The sequence below is a fragment of the Geospiza fortis genome, unplaced genomic scaffold (assembly GCF_000277835.1).
Source record: "Geospiza fortis unplaced genomic scaffold, GeoFor_1.0 scaffold286, whole genome shotgun sequence".
Classification (NCBI taxonomy): domain Eukaryota; kingdom Metazoa; phylum Chordata; class Aves; order Passeriformes; family Thraupidae; genus Geospiza; species Geospiza fortis.
This window is the reverse complement of record NW_005054444.1, coordinates 1,336,770-1,358,570: the sequence shown is the minus strand read 5'-3', so window position 1 is coordinate 1,358,570 and position 21,801 is coordinate 1,336,770. Positions and strand designations below refer to the sequence as shown.

The window sequence follows — 21,801 nt, the reverse complement described above, 5'->3', positions numbered from 1 at the left end:
CTGTTAGCCAATACGACAGAGTCACCGGCCACCTTGAAGTGAAAGAGGGATTGTTAAACGCAAAATAACGGAGGCAGAGAAAGATGCACTCGAGGATTCAGCCTTCCAAGGTCTTTTCATGGCACCAAGGACCCATCTTCCCGCCCTCCACAGGGCACTGCGCAACACAAAAGAGCCGATCCGATGCGTCTGAGGCCACCGGAGGAGGGGGAGGGCTGTGCTCAATTATTGGTAATAATAATAATAACAATAATAATAATAAACAAAAGAAGAAAAGAAGATAAAACAGGACGCAAGGAAGGATTATCTTCGGCAGCATCTTGCGGTGGCTTCTCTGGCGGAGATAGAGAATATATATCTATATACAGGCAAGGCAGGGAGGCTGGGGAGGGTGGTGCTGACACCATTGACCCCATGTCCCCCTCCCCTCCCACGTCCTTCATAAAGGACGGGCTATCAAGTCTGTAACTCGCTAGGTGATTAAGTCCCAGTCGAAATCATCGGGGATTTCCTCATTGGCGCCTGGAGGAGGCCCTGGAGGCCGAGGGACCAGATGATGAGCTGAGCCAAAAACAAGAAAAAAGAAGAAAAGGGAAATAGGAGAGTTAGATTCTAAAACTACATGTTTCTTCACAGTGGGTCCTTGGGCAAAAGAAATCAAAAGTGATTTAGGCCTTTTCCTTTCCAACAGTCTAACAAGCAAGAACACTACAGGCATTAATCTGTCAGCACTGACCAGTGTCTGGGAATGTTCTGCTGTGAAATTCTCCACAGCAGCTTCTACAGAAGTTTCAGCCTCCTTTACTTACCTCATAGCTGACTGCTAGAGCACAAACTGCTTCATCAACAGAAGCTTCTCATGTGCAGCTGTCTTCGAACAACTAACTGAGGGTGAGACTAAGCTAGAAGACTGTTTATGTGAAGTGAAAGAAATCAGGCCTTTGAAATCCTAAACCTTCCCAGATCTATAACACAGCCCTGAATGGAGGGTTCCTTGCAGTCCATGCTCCCTCTCTACGCACAGTGCTCCATTTGATTACTAAGTGCTTTGGGAGAAATGCACAAAGGGGTTGGGAACCAGTTCTTTAATATTCATTGGTGTAATATGCCTTAACATCACCCCTTACCTGGGCGATTATATCCCGGAGAGTCCTGGGTAGAAATCTGGTACATAGGAGATGGCCCGGAGAAGAGATGGGGAGGCTGGGGCTGACCATAGGAGTTCACTGTGAAAGGAAATTAATTAAGAAAACAAAAAACCAAGTGTTAATGTTCAGGTCAGAAGTCTCGGCCCTGACTGGGTGGCAGCTCAGCCACAGAGCAACTCACTCAGACCCACAGGATACTGAGGAGATGTTCAGCTGTTGAGTCCTAACTCCAAGCTATAGCTTGGTCAGAGATCTTGTTCTTGAAACCAGCAGGAGTTTCTCTATTATTATAAGAGAAGAAAATTTTCATCCAGAAACACTACAAGCTGGCTCAATATCATCCATTTAGTTCAGTACTAGATGACACACACCATTATAGTTCTATCAAAACCACCATATCCCCTCCTCAGAATGCATCCCCTACTCCTTGTACAGTATTTCTCTAACAAGGGTGCAAGAGCTTTCTCCTTTACTATTCCTGCCATCTGGAATAGCAAACTCTCTACCTTGCCATTCCTCTCTGTTCGTCACCTAAAAAACACCTCTTCTCCTCTTCCAGGTTTGCCTTTTAAATATATTCCTGCCTGGAGGTTGCCTGTCAATAGCATGCATCACATAACAGCAGTCTGTCCAGACCAAGGTATAGGACATCCCAGTTCTTTAAAGCCAGAGAAGGCTGAGTTGCTATGAACAGCTCTGAGTTGCTCAGTGCTGCATTGCCTGGTGAGGCTGCAATTTATTGCAATTTATTTAATTTAGGATACTCACAGAATTGGGCCTTCATTTGCATGTCATTTTCGTCACCTCCTAATTACCTTGGTTCATGGATTGCTCCTGTTTGCCACTGTTCAGGGCACAAGAATCAGAGATTCGAGGGGGCTGCTGTGGGCCAACCAGATGAGGGAGCTGACCAGTCTGGGTAAGGAAGTGATTAAGGGAGTCACAGAGGTTGGCAATATGGTGTTGATCCAGCGTCCAGTTCTTCCGCTCAGCCTGGCGCAAACTCTCCATGAGCTCTGCAGGGGACAGAGGAGAATGTCAAAGACAGCAGTCACACTGTGATCTTCCCTGCAAAGAATTTCTGTCTTCTGTCCCTAAATCCTACCTCCTCCTCACAAACCAATCTTTATTGTTTCAAATCTGTCGCCAGACTCCTGAAGAGCTCCACATCTAAGATACTGTCACACTGACTCAGGTAGGGCAAGGAAGAGTTGGAAGGAAAAAGCTCAGTTAGCCTTCTGACATACTTTTATGACTTAATTCTCCCTGCTCCAAATCCTGCAGTGATCCTTCAAGTGCTTCAGGATCTTTAACAGAACCCATGAAGTAAGACACCTCTTTTTAAAAATGAGGTGAATCACTGAGAAATCCAGGCACTTGCCACAGTTACATTGAAAAATAGATCCCTGCACAGCACTTGCATGTTCTAGACTACAGCCCTAGTCATTGAGTCACTAGCCTTAGTCACTAGGCCAACACTGACCTGAGAATTGGGAGTGCTCAATGCTAGACCAGTTCAGCCGGTTTACCATCTTGAAGCTTTCCTTCAGGGAATCAATGTTGGAGCACCAATCAGGGGGAAACGCTGGAATGAAACAGGGACAATATTAATACAACACAGATCACTCTTCCTCTCCACCCCTTAATAGAAAAAGATTGGCCCCTCTTCACCAAAGAGCCTGATGCTACAGCAACTAGAAATCCTTTTTCCCTTTGGAAAACCAGGGGCAATATCTCCTTTTTCACTAAGGCCCTGACTTTATGCTGCATCCCTTAACAGAATCCCAAACCCAAGGTTTTGGATATATTCTCCATTCTCCAGGTAAGAAAGCAATTTCCTTCTCAGATTTCAAGCCTATCTTACTTTCCCCCATTTTCTACACACAAGTAGGCACTACTTAGGGAAAGCTCACTTGTGAGACTTCTCTCTGGGGGCTCCTCACTGCTCCCTTTTCCACATTCATGCTTTCCATCACCCCTGACTCACCAAAGCCAGCGTTGTTGATTGAAGCCTGTGACTGCTGCTGCTGCTGGTGTGGCTGCTGCTGTGGGTGGGAGTGTGGGTGATGCTGTTGATGCTGGTGGTAACCTCCATGCTGCATCGGGGGCGGGTGCATGGACATCACTGGTGGAGGGCCATAACCTTCACCACCCTGCTGCTTTCCTCCTTGGGATGGGCAACCCTCTGGGGTTGGAGTGTGGAGTGGGGGAGCAGCACCCACTGAGGAGGGGCCTTGCTGCTGCTGCTGCTGGTACATGTAGTAATTGTGGTTGGAGGGCTGCATGTCACCAAGGAGTGAAGAGAAACCTGCCAAGTAAATGAAAGAGGAAGGAGCTTTAAGAGAGCCTGGATCAGACCTCTGCTTACATTATCCAGCTCTAATTTCACACTGCTCATCCCGCTATTTATGAAGCTTTAGGAGTGCCCTCTACAGGCTGCCAGCAACCATCACCTGTGCAGTTACGCCCTTGCTGTGCTCCAGACACAAAACAAAATGCTCTACAACAAAGACCAGAAGGATTTTAGTACAGCGTTAGGCACTTAAGTTCCTCCCTGGATTTTTTCCTAGACTGACCAAAGTAACCCAACCTCTCCTGAAATGTCAAGCACATGTTGTTTTCCTATAAATGACCATTAAGCATACTTAAAACAGTAGAACATTTAGGAAATTGATAACTTAATGCATCTGACTTGCTTGTTTCCAAAGACTCCCTTCAGTTCCCTTCTTACAAGCAGCTTGGTCAGGAATCTTCACAATTTTTCTCACATTGATCATAAGAGGTCATAAAATACTCTGCTTTGGTACAAAGAGCACACTGCACACACCAGGGCTCCTTTATTACTTTCATTCCTCCTGACTCACTGGGTGTGTCATTTCTATCCTCCTGTATTTCAGACAACCTCTACACGTGAGAGCATCAGGTATTTTCTATCCTTCCCCAACACCAGGAGCTCAGCAGATCTCTTCTATCTGCTTCCCCTGTCCATTCTCCCCATGCACTGGGGAACCTCTGTGGAAAACCACAGTCAGGGGTACTCCATGCCATTAACCCGAGCTACTCGCTTCTTCCTTTGAGTACCTTTACTTGACCATCTGCAAGCAAGCCTCACAATTTCACTAGATTCAACATCAACCCTTCGAGCATCCTACTACTGTCCTAGGGCAAAAGGATGAATACTGCCATCCTGACTCAGAAGTTGCCAACAAATTTTTTTCAAAAACTGCAAGTTTTCCTACACTGCCATGCAACCTACAACTTGGAGGGAAAAAAACAGCAGCTGCTAAATTTGTAAAATCAGAGGAACATACCAAGCCAAGGCTCTTCTCTACATTTTTCTAGCTTGCTCATACTACAATACCTCACACAACAGGCTCCTACGAGGAGTGCCAGCATGATGAAAGCAGTGAAAGTATATACATTTTTATTTCACTGAAGCTTCAAGTTCAGGAGGCCCTTTCTGGAGTGACAAACTTTGCCTGCACTGTGTGATGGCTGATAGCACAGGCAAAAAGCTCATGTAACAACATATTCCTTTTTACACCAGATTAATATTTAGAAGAGTGTTTAAAGGCAGAAAGAGCTTTAAGTTTTTCTGAAGTATTTTCCATGGACATCTCATACCTGAAGTGATTCTGCCCTCTTCTGGCTGCTTATTCACTCCCAGAAATGCAAGATATGAATGGAGTTGGTGGCCCTCTCTTCTCTGCTCTAAATCCACAAAGCTCAATTCTCCAAGGCCTTGTACAATCCTACTTTTAACAGATCTGAGCAATGATGATTTTCCACTCTCCTGAGAAACTCCAGATGCCACAATCCCCTCCCTCTTACGGTTTCTAGCCTGACAGACTGTGAATGTTTCTCTGACATGCTTTTCTTCAGGACTTAATTTTTCCCAGCTTCTGCCATTTTAGTATTTGCATTTGTATCAACACAAGGCATTTTTAAATCATTGTGCTTTTTTATTCTGAGAGAACTAGGGGGAGCAATGCATAAAAGGACATGCAGATTTCTTATCAGCTCCTGGCAGAAGTAATTACAGCATGCCAAAGAAGGAAAGTCTGTTTGCACAGGCTCCTAAACCAGGAAAGTTCTGAGAGATGCCAAATGGACAAGACTGTGTGGGCAGATACCTGCCCACCCCACATGACGCATGTAGTTACTCACCGTGCTGAGAGGAAGATGATTTCTCCAGCATGGATTTGTAGAGATTTCGGAAGGACCAGCTAAGGTCCTGGAAGTTGATCTCGGAGTAGGAGAACTTGAAGTCATGGTTGGCACTGTACAGCGGAGGTGGCACATCGGCCCCTTCACGGCCCTGCCCCCCTGCTACAGTAGAGGCAACATCCACAGGCCCTGCACCCTGCTAAGGGAGGCAGAAATAAGGCCTTCAGTCTGTACTAGGATTTGCAGCTTGAGACAGAGATCAGACTAGATACACATAGAACATGCACTGATATCCCGTATCACTTAGCTCATCTTCCAACAAATCTTCCCAAACGCCATTTTCTTGAGGAACACCAACCACAGCACAATGGCTCCAGCTTTTTCTTCAGCTAATACCATTATGCCTTTATCCTTATCCCCATCCAACCCTTTGCTAAAACTCACTTCCTCCTTATTTTCTATCTCTGCAATTTCAGCTCCTTCCCTTCTTTTTATTTTTGCCTCCATATCACAATTTTCACAATTCCCTCTCCTCACCACTTCGCTTTTCCATTCATGCACTCCTCCCACTCTCCTTTTCCTCCCACTTCTATCCTTTTCCCCACTCCTCACCTGACTGTAGTTAGCAATGGGGGTGGTGCTCTGGATCGACATCTGAGGGGTGGCCTCAGGCGGCAAAGAGGCTTCTGTGCTGACTGGAACGGCCCCTCGGGGGCTTTTACTTGCCTCTTGCTCTGGGGAGTCTTGTGGTATCTGTGGATGGGGAAGAAAGAGAGAAGGAAAGGAGCAGAAATCAAAAACAGATGGAGAAGTGAAACTGCAGATGGGAAGCCAGCTCCCCCGCTGTAGATTTCATGGCTTAAAAAAGAGGAGGACTGGGCCTTAGTCACTGAAAAGTCAGGATAAAGGACTTCAGACAAGATTACAAGATTAACTTTGCTACTGAATAGCAGCAACAACAGGCAATCAACAGGACATACACACTAGTTCGTTCAGTCCTGGCCTTTTTCTGCCCATCTATACACCCTGACCCCAAAACATTATCATGGTCTGGTGCTGGAAGGGAATTCCCAGCCCACTCCATGCTGTGTGGAAAGAAAAACACTCACGTCATCATCTGGAGGATGCCGCCTCTTGCGAGATATATCTGGACATGTATCTATTGTCCAATAAGAGCCCTGGAAAGAAAACCCATTGGGGAATGAATGATGAAATCACAGAGCTTCCTGAAGTAGGGGGCTGCTGACTCAAGAAATGCAGCACCAACTAAACATTAGGACCACAAGGACCATCCTCTAGAACCTCACACAATTGAGACTCAGGTGTTGCCAAGAGATTCCTTTCTTGCACTGGGTTGCATTGAACTATGAGGAACAATGCTACTGGTGGAAGGCAGAATCCTCTACTTTCCATCACTCTTGAGAAAGGACACAAAAGGATGGTTTGATTCCAGCTGAGTGAACTCTTTTGGGCCTGCACACTCCTTTCAGTGGCTTCCTCACAATCTGAATTTATGATTAACTCATGAGAACCAACTCAACGTTGGTATTTGGCAGAGACAGCCAGAAGGACTGCTCTTTTTTCATGACTGTGAGACTCCAAGCATCCACAGAGGGCCTGTGATGGCTAAGAAGTAAACCATGGTTAAGAACTGAAACAAATTATGTACAGAGAGGTCTGTTTAGCTTGGACAAGAAAAAGCTAAGGGGATCAAACCACTGCCTTCAACTGTGTAAGCATATTATAAAAGACAGAATCAAATTCTTCCCAAAAAATGTACTGCACAAGAAAAGGCAAAAAATACAAGTTACAGCAAGGGAAAGTACAGTCGGATATAACCAAAACTCGCTTCACAATCATGGTGGTGCAGAACTAGAACAAATGCCCAGTTTTGCTATCTCCATCCCTGGAGATATTAAAAATTTGACAGATCTCATCAGCCTAATGTTATTGTTCCTGTCTGGGAGAGGATAGGGGTACATGTCAACCCCTAGACCTCCCTTTCAATATAAAACAGCGTGTAATTATGAGTGTTGTCTTCTAAGTATAAAAACAACTCTAAAGTGGATTTAGCTTGTTTTAACCTCCCATCAAGATCTGAATAATCTGAATAAGCAACAAGCACAGGTTTTCATTATAAGCCCAGCCCAACATGCCAATGAACACCTGCAAACATATACCCTTAAGCCAGTCAGGATTTCCTGGAATAAGCCACATAATTAATGGTATTTTTGAGCTGTGATCCTCAAAGATCTACTATTTCCACTTATAGATGCCAACTGAGCACCACACAGTCCTTTAAATATAACCTGAAATAAAGGCCTGAGCAAACGGTCCTTTCTTGCAACTTTAGGATGACGGGGAGGAGACAATCCTTGTGTCTAAATACACAGCTTCTTACCCCTACCATCTCCTCCTGCTTGTTTGGTTGTGGGTTTTTTCAGACAATAATATCTGCATGCCAAGATGCCAAGTCTTGGTTTTGCTAGCAATTCCCCTTTACAATCTATGTGTACTATCACAGCTTTCCTTAGTTAGCCACCATATTCCTAAATTCTTGAGTTTTACTCGTAAATAATTTCTACAGATTTAAACTATGTGATGATGACATATTTTTCCAACACCAAATACTTTGCAATCTACATAAGTAGCAATTCTGCTCTCATTTCCATGGATCCTGCCTCCATGAAATCCATGATGTCACATCACAGTCCTACTGTTCACCAGCAGCTGCTATGCTCTCTCATAGCAGAACAAGTTGGACTATACCCACATTTTACACACAAAGATAAAGAAGAAAAAGAAACAAAATTAATAAAGTACATTCAATCACACTTTTGACTTCTGCCAGTATCTTTAAAGTCAACTGAAGATCACAGATAAGAAAAACAATTACTAAAACCCTTAAAGTTCCTTTACAGGTTCCCTTTAAGTAAATGCTTCTGTAGCCAAAGGACTGCAGTAAATCTTACTACTGCTTCCATTTTTGCCTACACTTTAGGTTTCAAATTCCAACCATGAGTTAGAAAGGGCAACCCCAGCTTATTTCCCTGCAGTTTTAAATTGCTTGCCCAGGAGCATGCAGATTTCTTACCTTCCCAGGATCATCTCTTGGTCGAGGCACCTTTCGAAAACATTTATTCAGAGAGAGGTTATGACGAATAGAGTTCTGATGAGAGAGTAAGAGATAGAGGTAAGTGCTACAACAAAAACATACAGTCTTCTGAGTATGTGCTGGAGCAGAGAAAATAGGATGGTACATAAAAGCCAAAGCTCATTACATATTGCTGGAATGGGGCAGAACAGAAGCTATGGAAAGGGACGGATTAAGATGTTTAATATGGGGCTGACCCGCCTCTACATCTATAGAAGGTGCAATGAAAATAGCATCAGTGCGATGCAGAGGATGGTAGTGATGTGTGTTTTGTGGGGGATTTTTTTTGTTTTCCTTGGTTGGTGGTAGTGGGTTTTGTGTGCACTCCTTCTTAGTGCACATAAGTTCAACAAAATTCTCAGAGAAAATGGGACTGCTGGCTCTGCATTTTCTCCAGTTGGTCAACTTGGTTTTACATCAGTCTTATTTTAATCAGTGAAGTTATTCTGCATAGAATTAAGAATTAAGAAAGTAAGCCTTACAATTAGGCAAAAGAGAAAGGGTACTTCAGTGATGCAAGCCCTCACCTTCCAACCAATACCAGCATTTTTGTAGTAGGGAAAGTTGTCGCAGATCCAACGGTAGATCTCACTAAGCGTCATCTTCTTGGCAGGTGATGAGTTGATGGCATATGTGATCAAAGTGGCATAGCTGTAACGTGGCTTCCCATCTTGGTGCACTGCTGCCTCATCCTTACTCAGTGTGGCGTTGGGATCTGTTGGTGAGCCTGGGGGACACTTTCGGGCAGACCCTGGAGGTCCTGCTTGTGAGGAACCCCCTAATTTTTCAATAGTAGCCCTTAAAGTAAGCTGTGGGAGCCAGTCTATGGAAGTGAGGCTGCTTTCCAGGTCAGAGGCCATGCTGCTGGAAGCAGGAATATCTGCGAGGAGAAAGGAGAGGAAAGGAAACCCTTGAGACACAAACAAGGTGAAGCCTAAGAAGAGAAACATTAATTTGCCTTCTTCTCCTGCTATCACAAATACCTGTATGAAGATCATCCTACTTTATGTATCTTACTCCCAGCTAGCCAGAACCATTCCAAAAGGCCCATGACTCTGCCTCAAGGAGGAACATCTGTACTGAGGGCAGCTGGGACAGTGCTTTTCCACACTGATGGTAACATTGCTAGGGCAAGCTTACCCCAGGGCACTGCTCCCAGGAAAAAAGCCAAGATCTGTTTAAGGGAAGTGGAGCCCTTTCAGCAGGTACATCACATTCACTCCTTTACTACATAATCCATATAACCTTGGTACTCTTCCCCAAGATTACGTGTGATCCAGTAGGTTTACGGTGTCAGGTAAGAGGAAGATCATAGCTAAAAGAGAATATTCATTCATGCCACACACAAACCACAATTTAATTAGATCATCTGCAAAGTCAGGACTATCTTAATTTGAGGGGAAATTAATTTCTCTCTGAGGCCTAGCCTCTCTTTTTTGCATTAGGTGACATTATAATGAATCCTATTCCTTAGAGCTAGGATTACATATCTCATTTTAAAACACCAAGATCATGCATAATACTATATATAGATAATTACATCTACCATGTCAAGTTGGAACAGACTATATTAAGCTCATAATAGTTAAAGCTTTGCCTGCTTAAAGTCATAGCAACACAAGCCAGCTCCTAAAAGCAAAGAGCTTCTCAGCGCTTAAAACGAACAGTGACCCTGTTTATGGCTTGCAGATTGAAAGCTTTGCATAGGAGGGAGTGATAACTCAGTGTTTACAGTGTAGGCAGTAAAAGTCAGTGTTCTTGTAGCACTTGTTCACTGAGCCAACAATCTTTTCTTTTTTTTCCTGTTGTGCAAATATGCGATCTATGCCACATTCTTAAATATTTATTTTGTTTGTATTTATTTGGTGTTTTATTTACTCATACATGGTGCATGATATCTCTGTAATTGTGAAAGGCTTCTTGAAGAAAACAAAATATTTCAGAAAAAAGCAAGAAAGGATAAAATATAACTTGTAAGCTCAATGGGAAGTTGGATTTTTGGCTAGTAGATTTGGCTTTCTTGGCTTTCCCCATCTTATCTCTTACTTTCAACTCACCATGTACCTAGAGACTTATGGATAAAATTGTTGGAAAATAGGCCAGTTAGCTAAAAAAAAAATATATATATATATATATATTTAAACACTGCTTAATTCACACTATAGCAGGCAAGTATTTTCTCCAATTCTGAGACACAGAAAAAGCTTACTTGTCTGAAATCACACAAGTTTGCTGCAGGAAGAGACTCAGAATGTTTTCTCTCATAAACATTATACACTTCCCCACAGAAAAATAAACCACACCTGGCTAGCAGTTGTATACAGGGATTTCTACGTAACAATTATTTTATAAGAAGAAAACATTCTGCAGCATGGACTTGTATGAACTTGCACACTTAGCACACTAAGTTTTCTGTAGTCTGCTGCAGGTAGACAAGGCAGCAGAAAGTCCATCATTCCTACTCACGACTGGCTGCATTACTATACTGGGAGCAATCCCTTGAAGTCTGGACTGAGGGAGCTAAGTTTCCAAGCCCATAACTTGCACTGCTCTTTGCATAAAGAGAAGAAACATGTCTTGAAGGCATGCAAATCCTACACCTTTAATTTCTGAAATTAGTCTTTCCAGAAGATTAAATGGTACTTTCTTTGAGCATGCTGGAGCACAGACAAGGCAAACACACAAACACACTTATGTCTGTATAGCAAATTAAACACTTGCATATATGTAAGAGGGAAGAGACTGACACGAACACACTCTGCTTAGGAAAGATTCGTCAGCAGACACCTCCCACTGAGTGCATCACTCAGATGAGTGGATCAGATGAGACAGGGAGACACCCATCTGCATGAATACCAATTAGACACTCGTTCTAAAAATAGGCATTTGACAATAACACAGTGTGGATGCACAGATCCAGAGACAGATGCACCCAGCATTTTGACACTGAAGCTACCCGTTCTTCCCCCACACCCATATGCATTCTACCTTTCACTTCTGCACTCCAGTGCCTCACAGCACCAAAGCAATGAAGTCCATACTCCAACGCATTCATATGCGCTAAACCTTTCATTTCCATGCATGTGCTCACCACACCTCTTAGGGCTCAAACACCTACACAATACCCCAACAAAATCCATCCCTCAGCCCCCACAGGCAGGGGCTTCACAGCCCTGGCCTCAGGAAACAGGTCCTAATCGCACAGCTAACACCATCACTCACTCTCTTAGGCACCCAGAATGAGAAGTACAATTGCAGCACCACAGCATCTATGGCGAATGGAAACATTTTTATTTCTGGGGAGGAAAGGAAAAGCCCATCAGCTACCAACTCACCCATCTACTCATCTGCCACACTCTCACTTGGGACAGGCATTACTACCTGCTGCACAGCTAATTGATCCAAGCTGCAAAAGGCTTTCCACTATCCAGCCCCCTCAAGTTGAGCTTTATTGAATAACTCATTTTGACCGATTTAATCTAGTATCAAACATTTGAAATTTACACATATTTAAAAAAAATAGCAGGACTATTCTTTTGTGAATAATACAAGGGAAAAGCAACAATATATTTTTATCCAGTAGGGATAGACAGACCAATCAAACACAGTTACATTTACATGCTAACTTCACAGTAAAGCCCTCATTATTAATGAGGTAAAGCCCTCGTTAAAAGTTGTACCCCACTTGGAAGAAAACAAATGTGAGCTAAAGGATCAGTTGAATGCTTCATTTCGTGTGTCTCATATAAATTTTAATTTCTATGGTGCAAGCAGAAAAAAAATTACTGCTTCTTGTTAAACCATTATGAAATATCAGTTGCACTAACAATACAACTCCAAAGTAAAATAAACACAAATTTATCTGTTCCACCCCCTCCCCCCTTTTTGTTTTTTTAAGACAAGCATAGAAATCCAGAAAACTAGGTTATAAAAGCCTATGGCAGATTGAGATACCAATCTGAAACACCAGAAATTCAAGAAACAGAAGAAAGCACTGTTGTTTTCACAGAGCTTCAAGTTTGCCCAGGTTATGTCAGTAGTGCATCTGGGATGATTGACTATACAGTAAAATGTAAGGCTGATATGCAACATCCCCATCATCAAATACACAAGCTTTTGTGCATTTGTACAAAATACACTTGTCAGAGAGACAAGCAAAATTAGAATTGGGTCAGATTACACCCACACTAAGAAATTTAGTATTTTCATTCCATGGTTTATAAAAATCTTTGACAAGAAAACAAAATCCAAAAATCATTAAAAAAAAAAACAAAAAAACAAAAAAAACCAAAACAAACAAACCAAACAACCACCAAACTCAAAAAAACTCCAAACTAAACCCTGTGTTTATATATGCACTTGTCACCCAGTACTGAAAGACTTTTCAGTAAAACACAGCAGCTTTTTAAGAAGATAAGAAGATATACACTAGACAGTAATTTAGGACAGAAAGCAAAGAGTCAGACCAAACAGCAATCACATGGGAAATTTCAAAGCAGTGGAATAAGACCTTTTTTTTCCAAGTTTGCACTTGATCATGTTACTGGATTTGCTGGCAATATGGGATCTGTAATAATTGAGCATACTCAAACACTAGGTAATGTGGCAATTCCAGAACACTTTCAGGGCAACAATAATTTAGTGTAATTGGCTACTAAATTATTTAAAAGAATATTTGCTATATACAGTAAGTATTACTGTTAATTTATGTTGCACTTCTCATTCACCTGACCCAAGTATTTGGTGCATCAGCTTGACACTACTAAATGGCATGATAAAACAAGACTGCAGCCAAACCAGAGCAGCTGATCATTCTTCCAACTTTCCTTTCCCAGCTTATTGCCTGGCAAATCTTTTGAACTCTTCTCTTATGATCCCACTCAAACAAAGAAAAAACCAGTAATAACTAATAAACACATGGAACTGAAATCAAGGGTGCTTTAAAAATCCTACCACATTAGCAAGTCAGAATTAATTTTCAAGAAGTAAAAAGAAAGTCGAAGACCAGAATTCACAATGTCCCACTTTACAAGGTAAATGCTATCTGTTTATGTATTTGGCTGAATTTAAAAAGCAAGGTTAGAGTAGCCAAGGTCATAACCACCATCAACAGCTGGAAGGCGACGGCAGAGTCTTCATTTCTCAAGCACTAAACAGTTACAGTACAATCCCAAGTCAGACAGGTCAGAGAGATGCAAAAAGTCCAGCCAAGCATGGATCCTGAACTACAGTTAAACAGACAAGAATCCGTCCAATTCATAAGAAAAATGTATTAAAGCAAATTCCTGCATCGAATACCTTTTAATAACCACCAATTCACTTGGGACTAGACCTACAGCTTTCTGAGAAAACTGCTGCCTTACGTTAAATCTTTGCAAGTAGCAAATGGAAGCTCTTGCTGTAAATGCAAGCCAGGCTCCTGTTGATGGGACAGTAAGGGCCATCCCTTAGCAGCACTGAGGAAACCTGTACTTTGCTACTCTGCAAATGCTCACTCTAAGCCAGTCAGATCTTACCCAGGATCACTGCTACTTGCCCATCAGGACAGAAAAACACATGAAATGTGGGGAGCAACACACTAAGGGTCCCACTGAGCACAGAGTTAATAAACACTTTTAGCCTGAAGCATTCTCTAAGGCTGGATTCAAGGGCTGGTCAGGTAGAATCAGTTGGGACTGAAATAGGGAGCCACACAATGCTGTGCACTGCCTACAGAAGATGCCTATTCTAGAATAAATCTCTACATTTACATTTTTCTGTGTTTACTTTCACTGTTGCTTTATTTGCTAGTATTCTGATCCAACAAAACACTATGACAAAAAGATTTAAAGGAGACTTAAGTTTCTCAACATGAACTTTGAGAGAAAAAACTCAAACAGACTACCAAGCAATGACAGACATTGCTGCAGAACACCTATGAATAGGTGACCACTTGTATTTCAGTGCCTGAAACACAGATCCACTGATCTAACTAACAATATCCATCTAATATACTCAGAGATATCCCTAGTCTCTAAGGTATTTAGCAGATCAAAAAACTGCCAAAAAAAGGACTATTTGACTACGACCTTTCTGAAATGATGTCACATGTGAGGAGTAAAAGTAAAACATGCATGAAGAAATGAAGAGCCTCTACTTTGGTGAAAAAAAGGCAGTTCTAATGTACTTGTGTAAATTACACATTCAAAAAACTGTGTCCTCATCCAGTACAAGAAGGGGAAAATAATCAATTTAGCTGAGTCTAGAAGAAAGAGAAATTTGCCATTTTAAGATATGTGCTTTCCCTCATAAAGAAGGTGGTGTGAACTAAGATGGCAGGAATAAAACACTTAAAAATCCGATCTTCTCTAAGCAAGCATTCTCACAGAAATACTGTTTCATGTAAGAAATAAGAAAAGAGGATACTGCTTATCTGCCCAGACTGAAATTGCTATCTATCGTGTTGGTAACTCCTTGTGAGAAGCCTTCAGGAAATGTTTATATTTCTGGAATGAAATGAAGGAAGAGAGGCTGGTGGGTATTGTTCATAAAACGAAACTTAACCTGGAAGGAATGATAGGTGTCATGTTACTGACAAAGAAAGGCATTGCAGTTTGACAGCACCCTTCTGCCTTCAGCGCCATATGAAAGGAGGAAAACCCATCCCTGGGGGCAAGGAGGTAAGAGAAATTCTCATACCCTAGAACCATGCTTCCCTTTTTGGAGAGCAGTAGAACAAGCCAAAAAATGTTTTCCCAATTACAGGCTTGCAGATATGGTAACAGGAGGCACATGGTTCTCACTAGTCATGAGCCACAAAGGGAAAAGGGATCCAACCAAAGGAAGCCACTGTCACCTAAGAGCACACGGTGTGCTATTGCCTATGAGTGTCACAGTGTGCACCTGTCCACATGTCGGGTTCTGACTGCACAGCCCTGCTCAGAACTACTGCGTGTGCAAGACTGCACAGCTCTGAATGCTGTGCTGCTTCATGGAACACAGGCAGCACTGTGACTGTGGTATCCTGAATGGAAAATTTGCTCCAAGTCACACAAAACACTGAGATGGTACTGAAAATCACCAGTTAGAGGCAGATGAAAACTTCTAGGCCATATATAAACTTTAGGCTTAATATAAATTGCTCGACTAATCGTTTTGTTGTAATTAAACTGTTATACAGATATGATTTTCCTTTAATGAATAGAAATCTCAACAAAATAAGGTTCATTTTAAGTCTCAAAGAAAAATAAAAAGAAAACAAAATTGTTTTCACTGTCATTACAGATTAGATAAATATTATGATAGCACATTTATCATAGGACCTTTCAATTCCCGCCATTTTGTGAAAGGTGCACAAGCAGGCTATAAATTTGTATTTTGAATTTAGTAAATGAACAGCACTGACTGTGCAGGCATTTTTGGTACTAATGAACCATGAAGTCTTGTGAGAACTATAAAGTCACCCAAACCCTCATGCTGAAAGTGCATCAGGATTCAATTCCAAAGGCAATTATGTCCTAGCTTTGTTTGAAACTGACAAATGGTATAGTTTACAAAACCTGACCTGCTTATTTAAACTTATCAACAGATGGCATTATAGCCAAAGCCTGAAATATGCTCGTGTCAAGAGAAGCAGTATCTTTATGGGCATAACAGGCTAGGATTGAGCATAGCTAGGGCCTTGCCAGATTTTAATAAGACCAACGAATCAAATGTTTTTGTTGTCTGCTATATAAACATACAGGGAAAAAAAACATTGAGAAATACTACACAAACATTGCAGACACTCCTCAGACAGTCTGAAAATACGTGTTCAAAGTTAGGACCAGTTTGTTTATTTATGATGCTGTGTAAGGTAAAGTGGGGAATGCGTAACACCTGTCAAAAGAAACACTAAATGATACTGAGAATACTGGTATACATAAAATACTTTTGAGCTGGAAATTATTTCCTTTGTAATAAGACTACTAGAAAAGATTTATTCTAATAATAAGCCAAATGTCCCATGACAACCCTCCCAATAAAAGATTTGAAGTAAAAAGTAAACCAAGCACTTTGAAGAAGCGCAATGAAAATACATCACCACAGCAGAAGTGTCTCTGCAGCATCCCTCCACCCTCAGTACCACTACACAATATTTCACCGTTGGAAGTAGCAGCTGTAATTCCAAGCATATGCCAAGGCAGGAGAGAAATCTTTGACATTTGCTTTAAGAACATTAACGGAACAATTACTCTTACACTGAGAAAGGTAGAGGGAACTGGTTTCGGAATAAGTCAAATTTATGAGCACATATCTGAAATGAAATTTTCCCTCGGAAACTGGGAAGTCTGTGGTAGAGAAACGGTAGGTAAGAGCAGGTATTTCCACCAGCCTTTTGAGAGTCCCCAAGCTGAAGGATTTAAATTTTACCTGCCTATCAGAATCACATCCAGTAATAAACCTGCAGCAGAAGATATGTAAACACCGATTTAATACCCAGATTGTTTCTGAAATTAGAGACAACATCAGAAGTAGATCAGCATGTGCACTTCTTGCTCAGAAGATCTGCACAGCATTGCAAAGACATATACAGAGACACAGGTTAAAAGAATGTAACATGCTTATAAATGAAAACTGTATTCTTATTCACATTAAAAAATGGGTCTCTTGGTGAAAAATTATTGTTAGCCTTGCATTTTAATGACAGCAATAGTGAAAGGCTTCTATGGTAGAGAAAGGAACATCAGCCACATACAGGGAAAATGAAAATCTGACTGCAGGTGGTCAGAACTTGTTCACCAAAGGCTGAACCACTGAAAACAGAATAGTCAATATGAACTCTGCAATAGTTGCTGAAACAAACCACAACCCACTCGTGGAAATGGGTATCAAGCAGTAGCAAGAACTCTGTACTGAATTCATAGGAAAAAAGGAAATTGGTATCAAGTGCAGATTAGTTGAATACCACGTGCCCAAAATGTACACAGAGCACATGCTCCCAGGGTTGAGATTACCAAAGCACTGCAGAGAAGCCTGTTAAAGAGGAGTCTGAGAGCAAAGCACAGCTGAAATTGAAGTTGGAGAACAATCAGAAGAATCAAATAATACTGTGTGAGGCTCATAAATTAAGTCTCAACCACTGTTTTAACATAATTCCTTTTTACTATTCTGTTAGCTGTTATTCTCAAACTGACAGAACTCTCTTCCAGTAGACAAAACACCTGACAATCCCTGCCTGGCTCACAACTCGAAAAGATTTGTACCACTCTTGAAATTCAAGAGGATTCAGAACCACACTACCACAGAAGACACACAATTAATGGTTTCTTTTTACTTAAAACAGTAGTACTGCTGCTTGGCATCCTACTCACAAAATGCTCCATTTTGTGTATCATCCTGAAACTAAATCTTCTGTTCATCTCTTTACAGACACTGAAAGAAGTCCCTTTCTTCCACACGCATGCTTGCCACAGTTGTCACCTTGCAGCTGCAAGTAAATATTATTCTGCTCTAACCTTGAAGATTCCAGTCTTCAAGATGTTGTGTCTTTGCTTATAACAATCTTTATTTCTTTTGCTCTTTATTCTTTTTGCAATCATGCTTCTTCACAAAAGGAGCCAGAGAGAGTGGGGTACATACAGTTAGGCGACTACATTTGAGTATCAGTTAGACCTTTGAATAATTTTCAAAAATGCAAATAACGGCTATTTGCATATTTGAAAACAGCTAATTGCAAATATGCAATTAACAGTGGGACTCAATGCTCTGAGAGGCCTTTTCCAACCTTAATGATTCTGGGGTTCTATGAAATAAGTACTTTCCAGTATGTCTGGCCTCTATTGGCTGGCAATATTCCTGTGCGTATCAAGGTATGAGTCAGCTGAGGAAGAATGCAAAGAGATGTTCATGCAAAAAATGGAAAAGCACAATGTCATGCTTGTGTTGCTGGGACAGCAAAGGAGAATGCAGTAAGGGACAGCAACAGATAGGGCAGAAACAGAAATGTGAAGGCCCCTTAGAGCGAGCACAACAAGCTGGAACCTTATGTGGTGGATGATAGCCAAAACACAGGCTTGTCAAGGAGGAGACGGCAACGTGTTGAGAAAACACGCCAGGAGGACAGCCTCAGCAATCGTGATGCTACCAAAACGAGAAGATAACACACTTGTCAGAGGCCAACAAGAATAGCTCACACTAACAGAGATGGGAAATGAAGGAGGAAGCATAAGGGTTACCCAAAGAGACTCAAAGAAGCAGCAAAAGATTCCGGCCATGAACAGGAAGATGAGTCCTACACTGTATGTTCAGAGCAAGAACATGTTATAGGCCCAACTGTGGAAGCTTGCAGCAGAGGAAATCAGGAAACAAAGGCAAATCTCAAAGGAACTTTCTCAAGTTCCACACTGGCCTCAGGGGTCTTAAACTTGCAGCAATTAATTAAAAAATATGTTAAGGTAGTATGCAAAACTGCATCATTTAATATCCCTGGCATGAAGGAGGTAAAGAAAAGCAAAGAGAGGATACGAGAAGTAGGTTATTGTGTCTAAGTTATGAAAAAAAATATGGAGGGAAGTAAACAGCTTAGTGCAGAGGCTACTGAATGAATGACTGGAATAGTTAGGAGGGAAACCAGGAAAATACTGTCACAAAAGTCAAGGGAGGACAAGATTTCAAGACTGGGCATGATCAAGTGTCAAAAACAGCAGGGAAGCCAAGAAGGATGAAGATGGAATAGAGACCCTGAGACTTGGCCAAGAAAAGGTCATTAGAGATCTCAGGAGAAGCTTCAGGGAGTGAGAATATCTACACTGAAGTCACTTTATAAAATAGTTCTAGACTGCACACAATCATACAGAATCTTTCAATTTTGGAGTGACTGGTCCTTAAATGACACAAAAACACATTGGGGCTTCTACTGTTTCCTAATGCCAAAAAAAAGGGCATATAGAAGTTTTAAGTTCAATATCACATTGTAATTAAGGCAATCAGCAGCAAGAGCAGAAAACCATTAGAAAGTGGTTTTCATCCTTATACTCTGGAACCCTTATAAAGGATCAATAACCTATTTCAGGATAAATGGGAAGCCATGCATGGAGAAGCATGCAGTCCAAGGTCAGCCAGCAAAGGAACAGCAGAACTTTACAGAGAACATTGCTCTCCCAAAACCCAGACCAGTTCTCTACAGTCAAACCTTGTCTGCTTTGTTCAGGTAGAGATAAAAAGAATTTCAGAAATAACTATTTTACCAGCTTGTTTATTTTTCTCTGCAAGTTCCTGATGGGGAGGGAGAATTTGTCTTGGTTTTACTTAACAATAGTTTTTTAGGGGAAACTGAGAATTCAGGAACTTTGCTCTTTTAATTTGTGACCACAAAGTGTTCAGATTCTTTCTCAATTATTCAGATTTGAACTTTTAACAGTAATTACATATTTCTTCTATAATCAGCCACAGTCTTTACAGAGCAGAGAGCATAAACAAAATTTGAATTGCTAATGGTAAAAAACAAAAAAGCAAATATTCTTTTCCTCGAGGTATAAAAGCTCTCACTCATCATCTCACCCTGTCCCTCATTACTCAGTCTCTCTTATACATAAAAAAGGCCAAAAAAAGAACACACATTCCCTTAGTTCTTGACTTCGTATGAAATAAACTGACCAGCTCAGAAAGATGAGGAATGAGGTACTGGGCCTTGCACAAAATGCTCAGCCTAGTTCTGAAAACCAAGATCCTCAACTGCTAGAGGGAAACAGAGAATGTAATAGAAGGGGGTTTTATTCTAACTAACCAAAATATAGCTATTCCTGAGGAAGGAGAGGGGCCAGAAGAGAAGGAAGGGTGGGAGAATGAAATTGAGTTGGACTATGGAGACCAAGTGCCATTCCCCAGGCAAGGAGAATTGCTTATTTTCAGTGATTAAAAAAAGAAGTTTCTTGAGATAACCTCAGACAAAAAATCCTACACGTCCACAGGCATATAATCTAACAAAAGGCAACCAGGAACAAGTCAAAATGCAGGTGTAGAAGTAAGACCAGAGCCTGTGAGATGCAGTAAAAGACTCCTGCCAGTGAAGAATCTTAGTGAGAAGATGAGGGATGCTTGCTTGATGAAGAGAAAAGCAGCATTTAGGCTTCTAGGACCACAGGACAGAATGCCAAAGGGACCACAAGAGAGAAGAGATGCAAGGAGCAGGAACAACTGAGAGGAGGAGTGGGTGCAGGAAGAAATGCGAATCAAGAAGTAGGCAGGCTGGAAACATGCTGGGCCTTAAAGGTGCAGGAGTGGAACATGAGTGCCACATGATACTATGGAGCCCAGTTATTCAGGAAAGGTCAGGCACTACCAAAATCTCTGCTGGCTACCTTTAAATCTGTGCTGCCTACCTAAGGAAGTATCAGGTTCATAATAGGAAGCCTGGTCAGGGCAAAACAGATGGATAAAACAACAATCTAGTCCAAATCTTGGCAAAGCATCACAGGATATAGCATTAAATTGGTCTTAAAGTCGGCTGTGAGATCTCCAAATTTTGAAACATTCACAGTATTTTGCATTTGCACTTCAAACTTAAGATGAAAATTTGCAATTAATTAATTGTGAAAACATACTGCTACATGCTTGCTCTCTCTCAGTAATACACATACACAGACGGCCTTTAAAAAGTGAAAAACGTGAGTTCAGGGCAGAAATACGTTATGGATTTTGATGTTCATCCTATATCCCTTAGAAGGAAGAAGGAAACAAAACCAGCAAAACAGATAGCAAGTAGCAATACTGCCTCCCACAAAGGCAATAAGCATTTGGAGGTTGAACACATCAACTGGATATTCTTGCTAAAATAACATGTGCAACTGCCAACAATACAGCAAATTAAAGGCTTTTCTTTAGGCTTCAGAGTTAACACAACTGGAGAGTTCAAACATGTTAGCTATCACATTAGGCTGCCCATCAATCTAGGGTCTACTCACATTCTCTAAGACGCCTCCCAGACCAAAAACAGTATCCTTTAAAGTTTCACTTCTGAAACATCACTCAGAAACAGATTCTGCAAATGGAGTACTACAAAAACACAGAAGGTTCTGCATGAAAATCACTGGTTACTCTTCTACCCAAGGCTGGGAAAAGCAAATGGAAAAATGAGTCCCAAAGCATTTTTCATCTTTTGGTTTCTAATGACTGAGATCCAATTCCTGTCTGACAGCTGTGTAAAATGAGATAATCAGCTCAGTCCTGCTCTTGAGGGACAGCTGTCCATATCACAGTTGCCATTAACCACTCCTCCTTTCTGACATTTGAAGTAAAGGGCCAAAGACCCAAACTGGGATGCAGATGGAATCTCTCGCTACATGAAGGTGAGCTGAAGTTTAGGGACAGAGG

The 21,801-nt window shown here is 41.5% G+C and overlaps 1 protein-coding gene across 3 annotated transcripts in view; it reads right to left on the bottom strand.

Moving 5' to 3' along the window:
* The window catches only part of FOXJ2 (forkhead box J2), a 27,634-nt gene that overhangs the window by 2,057 nt on the left and 3,776 nt on the right, over positions 1 to 21,801 (bottom strand). The window contains exons 1-11 of one of the 3 annotated variants that reach the window (XM_031062287.1): positions 16,861 to 16,879; positions 8,997 to 9,349; positions 8,410 to 8,484; positions 6,425 to 6,493; positions 5,928 to 6,068; positions 5,316 to 5,514; positions 3,136 to 3,456; positions 2,632 to 2,733; positions 1,964 to 2,164; positions 1,128 to 1,226; positions 1 to 561 (exon numbers count right to left, since the gene is read on the bottom strand). The exon at positions 1 to 561 is cut by the window's left edge and continues 2,057 nt beyond it. In XM_031062287.1, coding sequence (XP_030918147.1) covers positions 473 to 561; positions 1,128 to 1,226; positions 1,964 to 2,164; positions 2,632 to 2,733; positions 3,136 to 3,456; positions 5,316 to 5,514; positions 5,928 to 6,068; positions 6,425 to 6,493; positions 8,410 to 8,484; positions 8,997 to 9,329 — 1,629 coding nt within the window. In that variant the 5' untranslated portion in view covers positions 9,330 to 9,349; positions 16,861 to 16,879 and the 3' untranslated portion in view covers positions 1 to 472. Of the gene's footprint in view, positions 562 to 1,127; positions 1,227 to 1,963; positions 2,165 to 2,631; positions 2,734 to 3,135; positions 3,457 to 5,315; positions 5,515 to 5,927; positions 6,069 to 6,424; positions 6,494 to 8,409; positions 8,485 to 8,996; positions 9,350 to 16,860; positions 16,880 to 21,801 lie in introns of those variants that run through there. The other 2 variants (XM_005427403.3, XM_005427404.3) reach the window with 2 other exon arrangements.